Consider the following 14,269-nt stretch of genomic DNA (forward strand, 5'->3'; position numbering starts at 1 on the left):
ATAAAATTTACAAGAACACAAACATTTGTTTCCGTTTCCGACTTTATTTCTTCTAACCAATATTATAAATACAGAAGTTGGCGTATCCAGGTTTTTGTTACTCAATCATATATGTTGTAAATATTAATACAGTTGGCCCGACCTGGTTTGAAAGCAGGACCTCGGGATCTGCGGCTTTATATCTAGTCACTAGACCAAAGAGGTAGTCAATACACCATTACATGGTGTCAACGAAAATATTACTGGCTTTTGATTAAAAACATGAGTTATATTTTTCAAAGAAAAAAAAAAAAAAAATCCCACGAGCTGATGAAACTATCATATATTCTGTATTTCCTTTAAGCTTGCTCCACAAATGGGCAAGGGCTCCTCAAAAATAAGGTCTATAGGCTTCTTATGGCCGGCAACGCATCAGCAAATCCCTTACAAACGTCGATGGGTGACGATAACCACTTACATGGAACTGCGCTTACTATCTATTCCGTAGAAAAAATCTTTTATTTAAAATCTTAGTTCCCAAGGTTGGTGGCGCATTGGCTATAAGCGATGGTTGACATTTCTTACAATGCCAATGTCTAAGGGCGTTTGGTGACCACTTACCATCAGGTGGCCCATATGCTCGTCCACCTTCCTATTCTATATAAAAAAAAACATCAGTTAAAGAAACACTGCAAAGTTAAGTTTAACAAATTTGTCCCTTGATGGGCAATCCGATCGTGTTGTATTGAAAGCCGACGAAAACAATAATTTCAAGCGAATTTTCGACTATATATTAATATATTCTATACATTCTAAAGTTTATATTACCTAATAAACTTATATACTTCGAAAGTTGATTGTGTACTGTATGATAAACAAACACAAAAACGATGATTGTGTACATGAAGTTGTTGAATTTAAACTGCACACAATTAATGTACGTCTAATTTCAAGTTTCGAACAGTTAAATAAGTTATTCTCTATTCGAAACTCGATTGATTTGAGTTAAATAAAAATGAAAATACTCTTTGCTATAAACATCTATGTTAAGTGACTGCACACTGATATGCAAATATTCTTTCGTCATTATTAATTCTAATATAATTTCACGTGAAACGTGCAAAAAAAATAATACTTCCCATTATTATAACGTCTAGTATCAGTCATTTTTTGTACTAACTTCTTGACCTGAATCTAATTAATCAGAATCGAAATTGATCAGTGGTTAGGAATGAATTATATTAGGGCTGTCAAAAATAACTTACTTAATAGAAGAAGTATACTCATTTTATACAATGTTTTAATTTGATTCAAAACATCAATAATACTTCTTTTCATTTTAAATATTAAGACGAAATAAAAATTATTTTATTAAAATCATATTAATTTATAGTCAATTTTATTATTTATTATCAAATAAAATTGACAGCCTTATCTTAAAAATATGATAGAACATCGTGTCGGAGAATGTCCAGCGAGAGTGATCTCATTCACGATCAGGATGATTCGATACAAAATTGCATATTATCTTGTCGATGGGTCACTCGATAACAACATTGATGCCGAACGATTATTCGATCACTAGGTTTTAAGGTTAACAGCCGGCCTGAGTGAAGTGAACTCTTATCGATAATCGTTTATCGACATATTTTATTCGACATCTTGTAATTAAAAAGATTATTATCAGTAATATAATATTAATTAAATACCATAGCTTCATAAATTTTCTTATCTTATCAATTCGAATGAATTACATTAAAATAAACGTGTGAACCGGTAATCGAATCTTTTATTGCTTAATAGTAACATAAACTATATCTAAAATCGAATTCCTATCAAAACAGTGGACTGTATAGGTCAATATCGCTACCAAACCGCAAATTACTCGCTCAAGGTTATCATAAAAGGTCAATAATACTATACAATCCATTCCTTTGTTGCAGATCGACCTACAAAGCTCATGGTGGTATCGACGAATATGACATGAGATTGGGCTGAACAGTGGGGATGATGGCGCGCAGTTGAATTTAAAAATGTTACTGTGTGTGTGACAAATTGAAAATGGCAAATAAAGTTAAAAACAATCACTACGTGGCGACGCACCGTTCGGGGATCGATTCGCCCTCGTCCGGGGGCTACTTGCATCGTTCGTCAAGAGATGAGAACGACAGCCACCGAGCGCCCTCTGAGAGGACGCTTTCAGAATATACGGTAAGTTATTACGTGTCAATTTTTTTTTCTATCGATGTCGGTCACTACGGCCACCCTCAATGGACATGTTACAGTGTACAAGTATGTACACAAACATAGGTGCTCTCCTTATATTTAATAATAATAATAATTTATTTATTCAAGTGATAAGATTTTTTATTTATTTAATGGAACGGCGATCCGACACTAGCAGAGAGAGGTGCAAGATCAACGGTTTTACCAAAACAGTGAAAATTTCAATTTATATTTTTGGTTAACGGCCATTGATCTCGGGACTTCTAGCCTTCTAAAACTATCTAGAAACAAGGAAGCTGTTAATTCCAAGCTTATCTTACTGATGTCACCCATAAGTCACTAGTTATTTCAATGCCAAACAGCAATAATTTGTATTACAATAATTACGGGCATAATATATAGAACATCTTAACTTCTATCCCACACACACGGCACATTGAAGGTGTAAAAACATCAAAATGTATATTATATAAATAAAAACTCAAACTAAAAAATGAAATTCAATAAATTAAAAAAAAAATCGAAATGAATTCAATAAGGACAAAATAATAATAAATCTGCAACGTAAAAAAATACTATTATAATTTTTGTATTAATTTTATCTATAAAAATTAATATATATTTAAACAAAAGAAAACATAATAACATAATACATGCTAAGGTATATATAACACGCTCGACGAAGCACGCAAAAACAATTCAGAACAAAACACGAATCAATTATAATTAACTTACAATAACGTGTTGAATTCGACACTTTAGTTATACACTTGTGTTAATTAATATTCTTACTACCCTATTATAAATGTGAAAGTTTATATGTTTGAATGTTTGTTATTCAATCACGCAAAAAAGCCTGGACGGATTTGAATGAAATTTGGAATAAGGACGGCTTTTTTGTACATAGCTAGGCGGACGAGCATATGGGCCACCTGATGGTAAGTGGTCACCAACGCCAATAGACCTGATGTCTATTGTAAGAAATGTTAACCATCGCTTACATCACCAATGCGCCACCAACCTTGGGAACTAAGATATTATGCCCAGTGGCGGCCTTAGGGGGTGGCGAACAGGGCAATCGCCCGGGGCCTCGCGCAACAACCCAAGCAAATTTTAAAAAATATAGATTTTTTAACTATATTTTTTTTTATTTAAAACTTTTGATTTTGATCCTTAATTACTCAAAACATATATGAGGAATTCGATGACACAAGATCGGCTTTCAGCCCTTGCTATTCTTTCAATCGAAAATGACGTAGCTCATTCGTTAGATTATTGTGCTTTAATTAAAGATTTTAGTCTTAGGAAAAGCCGCAAACATCAATTTTAAATTTTACCATCTCTGTATTTGTTAATTTTGTAAAAGTTTCAATATAAAATATTTTAAAACTCAAACTATATTTATTTGTATAACTTTAGCATTTCTCCTCAAACATGTCAAATACCTAAATCAAACAACCGGGCCTACTTTTGCATCACATACTTTTCACGAAGGACAAAGGGCCTCGCAAAAGACCTGCCGCCCGGAGCCTCGCAATGGGTAAGGCCACCTCAAGTTATACCCCTTATGCTTGTAATTACACTGGCACTCACCCTTCAAACCGGAACATAATAATAAGAAGTACTGCTGTTTTGCGGTAGAATATCTGAAGAGTAGGTGGTACCTACCCAGACGAGCTTGCACAAAGCCCAGTAAGCTTATCACCTGATTTAAATCATATACGTCTTGCAATCTCACGTCACGCCACCGCCTCCCGGTGAACTCGGGCGAACCCGCATGCGGAAGCTAGCTTAACAATAGACATAAAAGGCGTTTTGACGCGGTCCCATTTGCGTTCCGCGTTGACGTAGAGCGATTTACTTTACGTAAATCACTAGGTATGTCCGCAATCCAACCAACAAATTAAATAATTCCATATGTATTTATCTTTTTTGTTTATGGTAATTATTCCTTTATCTTTGCTAAGTCAATCAAAATACTTTTGAGATAAACATTTGAGATAAGTTTTTTATTTTCACAGAATAGTTATAGGCGAACAGACAAATGGGTGGCCCTATTGGTAAGTGGCCCACCGCCTATAGACATTGCCAGTGTAAGAAAAATTAACAGTCCCTTACACGCCAACTAATATGTTATGTCCCTCGTGCCAATAATTACACAGGCTCACTTCAAACTGTGGTACAATATCTGATGAGTAGACAAATCCCTAGTAGCAAATTTATTATTAGACTTATAGTGTTCATTAATAAGTAACCAATTTAACGCTTCCAAAACGAATAAAATATTAAAATCAAAAATCAGAATTGATTTCGTACTATATTTATTAATTACAATTTTCCACTGAGCACGTACCTACCTTATATAGATTAAAAAAAAATAATAGCTACTGTGTAAATCATCACTGCCTGGAATGGTGACAAGAATGCTAACTTTTTGCTTGAATGCTCAGCCCTCCTATAACAATAGTGCTTCAAAGTACACGAATATAAACAAAATATAATAATACGTACATATATGTGTATCGTTATTGCGAAAGTGAATATTAACATGTAAATTATTTTTAAAAAAGTGAAAAATTATATATTTATGTCCTAAAACAATGAGTAAATTTTAAGTCTTGTAACTAATTAGTATTTTAACTTCATCTAACTTTAGAAACAAAGTCACGTTGAAGGAACCAAGGTAACAGCAAATGGCGCAGATCATATAAACATATAAACATTTAAACACGTTGCAGATTATTTCGACCACACATCAAACGCATTTGAAACCGATTAAAACGGCTTGAAAACACATAACACAGCTGGAATGCTCAGCTCGTATTGACACATAACGTTTCAATAACCATCTAAGAAATAAACGCAAGCGATTTCACAAAATCGATCATCTTCTATTTTTTTTTAAATTTAGGGATGTACTTTTTTATTTAGATTACATGTAGACAATTTCCATTGAATGAAAAATATTATTCAAAATCGGACTACTCAGTATATATATATATACATAATTGAACATATATATGTATCAATGTAACTTTTTATAAAATAATTTATAATATTTTATACTGTCTGTGTCGCGTCGATTTGAAAACCTCCTCCGTTCGTATTCGTCGGTTACACATCTATCCTTAAAAACTGTGTATAAATTCATATTTATAACTTATTGCCTCAACCATTTATTTATTATGTGAATATTTAATATTTAATGTTACTCACATCTTTAAATACAATTAATCGCTAAATTCGTTCAACAATTCTATAATTATTATGTCTAGACATTTTCCTGTGACTCATAATTTTGTCTCGAAAATTCCATTAAGAAGTCAAGAGGTAAAGCCTCCGACGTTGTCGTAAATTTAGACATTTTTTTTAGTTGTTTTGTATAATATGTTGCATAGGATTCATACTAGCTCCTAACCAATTTCGGCAACTGCGGCCAACCTCAAAACCAGCTAACTATGTAGGTCATTATAATGCACAAGTGTGTGCGCAAACACAGGTGCACTCTCTATTCCCTCACTCTCATAATTCGATGGGACGGCAACCCGGTGTTAAAAAAAAGAGTTCAGGCGCAGGACCAATGGCTTTACGTGCTTCAAGAGGCACGGGAGTGTACACATTTCCAAGCTTCCAGACTCCGGGCTGCTACTGAGAATCTTCGGCAGATAACCTAATTTGTTTTTTCCATAGAGAAAATTTTATATTTTAATCAAACACAACCCTCGAAAATATAATGTAATTTTTATATAATATAAATACAATATTTTATTTTTAACTGGATTTACCCTTGCAAAAACAAATGAATTTGATTAAAAATAAAATATAAAAGTTTTCACAAAATAATTAAATGAAACAATTAAATTGCAAATAAAATTCCAAATATTATTTCCATTGCGCAATTTTCTTATAAAAAAAAAAAACAAATCACTCTCAAAAACAAGTTAGTAAATAATTTTCATTTTTAGAAAGTTAGTATACTCGCGTATGTTATACACCAATCAGAAAATCAACATACGCTACTCGCCGACATTTATATTGTTGTTCGAGTCGCCCCTATTTCAAGTCGTAACAACGTTTATTGCAAATGAAGTAGTTATAACCCGTTCTATTACGCGTCGGGTCGCTTTCGCAATTAATTCATGATTTTAATTAAATAAATGCAACAAGCTTTCATATTTAACGAAGGGTCTATGATTTACTTGCCTGTTCGCTTACAATAAAGTTTGGATTTCAGTGTTAAATGATTCTGGAGGCAATTCTTTTCTAGATCCTTTCGACTTTCGAAGTTTGCCTAAGCAAAATTACTCTTATTAATTATTCCATAAAACTTTTAGAAACAAATAATATTAATTAAAGTTAAATTATTAAATAATGCCTAATTGCTTTTAAACTTTTTAGACGATAGACGAGAGGACCCGTTCTCCTTCTGGTGGCGAGCACAGGAATGGTCGACGGCATCCCACCAATGGATCACCAAGGGACTCCGGCTCAGAGGTCTACGTCACCAGCGCTGCCTACCGACCGCCCTCTGAAATTAGGTAACAAAATTACCAAAAGCTGAATGCCCGATTGAAAAGGTCTTATCCCTTGGTTCGAAATACTCTACCCAAGTAATAGGTCATATATTCTATAACTAACAAGCAATGCTAATATGTCTATTCGGCCTACCATAAAACTAGATCTTAGGGAATCCTTTCACTGTGTCGTTTATTTACCTCAATATAATTTGATTTTTATAAAATACCGATACACGAACATGAAGTTCACGCTTGTCACGTCAATAGTTTATATTTAAGCCAAATGAAACTGCAAAACGCAGGTATGTAGTAATATTATAAACAAAAAGTTCTTTAAGACGCGATTCTGGATTCTGGTTTATGTTTTATAAATTGTATATAGGGTAAGTAGTTTTTTTCTGTCAGGCATTGCAAAAAACGTCCCTTTATATATTTTCGTGTGTTCGCTATACATATATATGACAAATATTTCAAAACAAACAATTTTCTATCAGCCTATGTCGTCGCTAAAATTGCAGAAAGACAACTAAAAAATGTATAATTCCGACATGGTCTGTAAAAGAATTAATTCGCAAGTGTGATTGTCCATAATTTACTGTTATTCAACAATGGTTTATTTTATAAATACAACATTGATTACTTTGTAAATATATCATTAAAAAGAAAATTGTCGTAGATAACACCGCTATGTTATTTTAGTAAGGCAATTCCTATAACAATTCCTCGTATTCGAGCCAAAAGATCACGTAACGTGTCAAGTTATGGAAATATTCCCATCCCAACGCAAGTGAGCGTTTAACAGATAAGTCAAAAAAAACTTTTTATTGAAAACCTACAATGCCTTTATATAAATATATAATATAAATAGTTAATTTGTCTTGATTATTTCTTAGCAATTGTATATGTACTTTAAGAGTTCGTTGTAATTTCACCCCTGAGTACTAGATGGCGCTATGTAACAATTTTAATTGATCGATTTGAGTTTTGTTATATTAAGAGAATTTTAAAAAAGTGTGTTTGAATGAATTATACTTTAGCTGATAATTAATGTCATTTAAAAAAAAACGCAGCGTTTCACACGTCGGTCGGCTTCGATAACCGCGAAACAAAACCATTACATTAAACGCCAAGATTGATGGCAAATTACCGATAGAAAGCGCAATCGGTGCAACGGTGTGTGGCTCATCCACACCACATACATGCTCATACTATAAGGGTCCGTTCACACAGACCGGCTCGGAGAGCATCGGCCTGCTTTTTTCTTTTCACACAGACCGGGTCGTATACGCTTGGAATTGGCCGGAGCGGAGCCGCCAACTATTTCACATCGACCATTCGACAGGCTGCGCAAGCGAGAAAGAGCACGCAAGCGGAGCCGGTCGGCTCCTTTTATTACTTCACACGAAGCGCGTTCAGGCATTTTTAATGACAAAAAAGGTGCAAATGCAAAAATAAACTTTACTACAATCACTCAAAACACTGTTTCCAACGTGATAAAAATCTGCTCTCCTCTCCGAGCCGGTCTGTGTGAACGGACCCTAATATCCATACGTTCGACTCAATTACCTATATTGTCGGTGTAACGGAAGTTTTGCAAAACATCCACTAATATCCCCATCAAGCTATTTGTAGCTGCGATATTTTATATTAGACACGTTCTGACTCCACCTAACTATAGAATACGATTATATGTTATTTATTGTCATTTTATCTAAAACCTTAATCGTTTAATATACAGACTAATTAAAATAAAGCTTTCTATATATTTTAGTAATAGATGGCATATCGGTGCTTGCCTGGGCTTGAACCTGCAATATTCAGTTAAAATTCATGTGTCCCTAAGTCATTTCAGCCATGAGTAGAATAAAAAAATTGTAGCTTTAAAACAACCGTTTCCATTTCTCCTCACCATCGATGTTTGTAAATAGAGTCTAGCGTACAAAGCGCAATGTATTTGAACGTTCGATTTATAGCCGTATCTATAATACAATTTATAACTCAAATGTATCGGTAATCTGGATACCAGGATTGTAGGTCGAACGGTACTTGTATTGTGTCGCAGAGATACATCTGTCGATATTACAGCTTCCCAGATGTACCCATCGTTATGTTTCTGCTAGTTTTCTTAATATTTCACAGCATGAATTTTATTTATGTTAGTTATATATATCTAAATACCATTCATATACCATTCGAATGATCTAATATATATATTATTTATTTTTGTTCTGGAGAAGGAGTCGTTTGGTGATTGGTTCATACCAAATTTCATCAAAATCGGTGCAGTGGTTTATCCGTAATAGCAGTATATATATATATATATATTTAGATCATTCGAATGGTATATTGTATAATGAATGGGTGATTACTTTACGAATGCGTGAGACACCTATAGCACTTTAATAATAATCACCGAATCCTAGTAGTAGTAGTTAAATCAACTTACTATAAAAAAGATCAAACAATTACACCGGTTTAATCCAGTTTGTGAAAGATTTAAATGACGTCACACTATCTAGTTAGTATTAAAGTTTAGTTTTCAATTAAGAATCCGTTTTTTTTTTAAACGAAAATTTCATGTGGTATTAGCAATTACTTGATTATGAGATGAAGTTCTCTTCTACATATCTATAATGGTATCGATGATATCGATGTACTGTGTTTGGTCGATTTATTGAATTTACCTTTAGCGAAACCTGGCAAACGTCCGCTTCTATGTCGTTTAGCCGATCGCAATAACAATATATATTTATTTATATGTATAGAAGCGCCATCTAGCCGCACCGAGCAAGTCTGAAAGTAGCACCAATAGATGCAAATTTGAAGAGTAGTAGATTAGCATGGGCATTTGATGAGTGATGAAAAGCATGGTACGCAAGAAGGGTGTAGAAGGAGTATGAATATTGATGGATGTAGGGGACAGGAGAGGCCGAAGAAAGTATGGATGAATTGTATAAGCAAAGCTATCAAGTATATCTGAGGGTAAGTATTGAGATGACGTGTGACACAAAGAAGTGCAAGGAAAATACATGTTGTGCCGACCCCACGTAGTGGTGGATTGTCTATTAAGTTCAAACGAATGTACTAACATCCATTTCATGTATAAGACTCAAAATTCTCCGTATTAAATTTTGATTTCAATAACATTAACATTTTATAAAATTGAAAAACTTCGTTCAGTTCGTTAATCATTACACGATGACTTTTTCAATGTAAACTCCCATGATTACGTATTTTTTTACTTTCTGTACGAGTCCTTTATGTCAAAGCATGACGGTAGACGCTTCCATTAAGTAATTTTGGCTCCCAGAAAAACTCGAGTGACTTTTTTTCATTACGTTTTGACGGCACAATAATTTCTTTGTAAAACGCCGACGACACCAGCGACTCGGTCGTTCCTAATTGCATTCATGATCATAAGCTACAGATTTATCTTTAATACATGTAATATTACTGTAATAAATCATTTTATTTGATAAAGTTATCTCAAGTAGTAAATTCTAATGTCATTATTAGATAAGCTATAAAAATGTTAATTGCAACGACATGAACTCGGAATTAAATGTAATTACATCCTTTACAAATAGTGGCAAACAAAGAGAAAATGTTATTTGTAGTAATTATTTACGTACGACGTCCGGTATGTCATTTAGCATCAATTGACTTTTCCATTTTAATGGCAAATAATAAAAATCAAATTATGTAAAAATCGAAAAGAAACACAAGGATTCTTCTAAACAATCTTCAATTGTTATTAATAGTTAAAACTTACTAAATACATAGATGTTTATTATTTGTGTACGATCTTTGTCCATGTCTTGACATCTTATTTATAAATATTTATAGGCATTCGGATGACTAAGGATTTTCTTTAACATTTCTTTTTTTTTATAATTATATCGAACTTTCTCTTTAAATTCTCTGGACTGTCCACCTTACACAAAGGGACCAATCAAGAAATCTATCAAGACGTTACTTTTTGTATCCTTATGTTCTCTAATGGGCTTGGCGTTGACATTCTTCAGTTAATCGCTTCAAAAAGATGCATCTTCAATAAGAGCTATTGTGAGAAACAAATTGATAGAGTAATATGAAATAGCCATGAAAAGGACAAAGCTCTATAGAGATGTTATGACATTATAATAAACGTTATGTAGTTTTATTCGTAATTCTATTTTATTTTGTTTCTAAATATAACCAATTAAATGCTTGGTAATGTAAATATTCTCCAATGGGAAGAGTCACTCAATGTGTTGTAAGGTGTTTATCTTGAGGCTTAGCTCGATGGGCGATTAAGGGATTTTGATTCGGTTATTAAATAAGCCTTTTAAATAATTACATAAAAAATAATCATCACATTCAAAAATAAGTTTAATTACATATATAACAGCATTAAGATAAATATAAAAGTAAATATAGTATACGATTTGCCAGATTAAGATATCAGAGATGTCAATTCACTGGAGGCGTAACCTACAATATTTTATTCAAGTAAGCTTTACAATAAAACGTTTCTGAAACATTCTGCCTTTTCGGAAAACAGGTTCTAGCAAAAAGAAACGATAAAAAAACTCGCGCAATTGCTAGTTTGATAGATATTTACAATGCGTTACGTATTCATAGTTTTTATAGTATTAAGTGGCTAACTCGTAGCTATCATAAGACTAGGTGGTTGGGTTCACCAAAGCCCAAAAGATTATTGATATTATTAGGCATTCGTGTACATAGCTGCTCATTCATTTTATTTACACGTTACTGTATGTTTATCGTATCCTTATCTCGTAGTTTAAGGTTGATATCAGTTTAAGTCACGAGGGAAGTGGGGTGGGGATTTCAATGTTTACTCAATGCATCGCTGCCCTTTTTCATATAGCGCCATTGGCACATAAACGCTGGGATTTACGTTTGTAACAAATTTTATAAATGGCCATTCGTCTTCGTAGGCCATATACATTAAAACCTGTTACTCAAATTGACCGCGAAACGGTTGAACGTTAAATAACGTTATGTCACGTTATGTCACACGATCGTGACATCCCAATTCGACCTTGTCTCGGAACTAATCGTTCGGAAACGTGACTCGATTAGTAACATCATTCGATGGTCAAATAAGACGAACGAATAATTAGCGAACAAAATTTATAATCTATACGGATACGACTTATCGTTCTTTAATGTTGGCTTAAAAATCAGTTGAAAAATGAGCTCTTGATTATAGCGGTCTTTCCAGATATTCCAGCATTAAATGGTGGTATAGATCGAAATGAAGTGGTCACAGAGGTTACCTACTGGCTATGATCTTTAAATCGTCGGAGTTTATTTGTCGTACTAAGCACTGGTTTGAAATATGATTAACACTACTTATATCTATAATTTTCAAATGAAACAAAACAATTTTTTGTTAATTTACTTTCAGGCGAAAGCAAAATAAGTTTCTGGATACGTCAATAAATTCAGTTTCCTAATTCTATAGCAATATACTCGAGCATTCATAAAGCAAATAATTTAAAAACAATAACGTTTTAATAAATATATATTAAAGAATATACATTATATATTAAAAATATTCACGGCGACAAATTGCACAATCAATAGTTATCCGTAATTCGGAATATATAACATAAAATTGCATATAAATTGTATTGCAATTTTATGTTTATTATACTTACAAAAGCAAATGTTAAAAAAAACCTCTCATATGACATTGTACCTAATACGATTGTTACTAAATAGTAGTAAAAGAAATGCCAGCGAATTTTTAATTTACTAAAACCATATTACTATTCAATATAACGACGTTCATAAATTAATTAACAAGATGATACTAAAGAGAAGTCATTACAAATGAAAAAATTATATCTTGAACATTACAACATTTCGGCTGTATATACTTAATCACAGTTCGTGATGCTAATGTAAATTTATATCGTTCGAATTTCTTCATTCGTCTATAGATTTAAAGGTATGTTAATAACTTAACCTGTCATTATTGATGTTGATATGGAATCATTAACCTAGTTTGTAAATTTCGTTTCATAATTTCAATAGTAACGTAAAAGTCAGTATGACTTGCCTTTAGTCTACTCTATCGACATTATAGAATTTATACAAATTTTGATATTTATAGAAACCTAATATAAATAGACAGAGTAAAAATTTAGAGAACTCAAATGATCCTATTTTTTTTATTGATTGTCAAAAAAATAAAAAATTCTCATAGACTTTTTTTTTCTATCTGATAAGTTTTTATTTATAGAAATGGCCCTGAATAACTTATTGTATAATTAGTATCAACACCTATTTTTAAATTAGTGTATAAAATAATATATATTTTATGGCTTTGTAACCATCGAAATAAATACATAATTGTAAGTTCGTGTTTAAATAAAATATTATTTCTCCTTTCTCATAACATATATTGACTTGGTCAAAGTGAAATCATCTCATGTCGTATATACGCTTTGACACGTATATACGACTTACCGAGGAGACCAGGACAGCCGAGATGGCCCAGTGGTAAGAACGCGGGAATCCTAACCGATGATCGTGGGTTCAAACCCGGGCAAGCACCAATGAATTTTCATGTGCTTAATTTGCGATTATAATTCATCTCGTGCTTTACGGTGAAGGAAAACATCGTGAGGAAATCTGCATGTGTCTAATTTCACTGAAATTCTGCCACATGTGTATTCCACCAACCCGCATTGGAGCAGCGTGGTGGAATAAGCTCCAAACCTTCTCCTCAAAAAGAGGAGAGGAGGCCTTTAGCCCAGCAGTGGGACATTCACAGGCTGTTACGGATTACGGATAACATATATTAAAACTGAATTTAATATTAATAATTTAATAATTCATTGCTTCTCAGCCGACAGTCAAGAGCACCACGTAGCGTTTACTCATACAGAAGCGCAGTGGCGCCATCTGTTGCCTCCACACATCGCTCCAAAGTATCCAGAAAGGTATGTTTCAAAAACATTTAACAAATTATTATTTATGGGCTTTTAGACAGGCAAAAGCAGATTTTTTTTAATAATAAGGGAAAATAGGTAATATTAAACTAGAGTTATGAAATTTTTTATTTGTACGCCGGCATAAAAAAAATCTGTCAAGCAATTAAACAAACTGTTTTTTCTAATAAAAAAAAGTACGTTTATTTTGCAACAGAAACTTAAAATATATTTAACCTATACTTAAGAATTCTAACAAAAATACAGTACAGATGCAAAACTACGATACTTTAAAAAATCGTTTTTATGTTTCCAGGCTGGAGTGAAAGTGGATGCGATGGCAGCTCCAAACCCATTCTGCCCGAATGTGAAAGGCATGTGCTGCCTCATGCTGCTGCTGAACCTCGGCCTCATCCTCGTCACGCTCGGCTTCGTCATCGTGCTGCAATTCTTTGAACCGCTCTTCGTTTGGTAAATAACTTTACGCATTTGTATTAACTCATAATATAATCGAATAATGTCAGAAGTATAATTTGACCTTATTAGATCAAATACACATATATTATTTCGTATACTCACGCCCAACACACTGGGTCAGCT

General features: G+C 33.1%; 1 protein-coding gene across 3 annotated transcripts in view; it reads left to right on the forward strand.

The window, feature by feature from the left end:
* LOC126774334 (uncharacterized) overlaps positions 1–14,269 on the forward strand; it is a 119,639-nt gene that overhangs the window by 102,906 nt on the left and 2,464 nt on the right. For all 3 annotated transcript variants that reach the window (XM_050495813.1, XM_050495811.1, XM_050495814.1), the window contains 4 exons: positions 1,923–2,190; positions 6,604–6,743; positions 13,588–13,681; positions 13,986–14,140. In XM_050495813.1, coding sequence (XP_050351770.1) covers positions 2,041–2,190; positions 6,604–6,743; positions 13,588–13,681; positions 13,986–14,140 — 539 coding nt within the window. In that variant the 5' untranslated portion in view covers positions 1,923–2,040. The remainder of the gene's footprint in view (positions 1–1,922; positions 2,191–6,603; positions 6,744–13,587; positions 13,682–13,985; positions 14,141–14,269) is intronic.

This window comes from Nymphalis io, chromosome 16 (genome assembly GCF_905147045.1).
Source record: "Nymphalis io chromosome 16, ilAglIoxx1.1, whole genome shotgun sequence".
Taxonomy (NCBI): domain Eukaryota; kingdom Metazoa; phylum Arthropoda; class Insecta; order Lepidoptera; family Nymphalidae; genus Nymphalis; species Nymphalis io.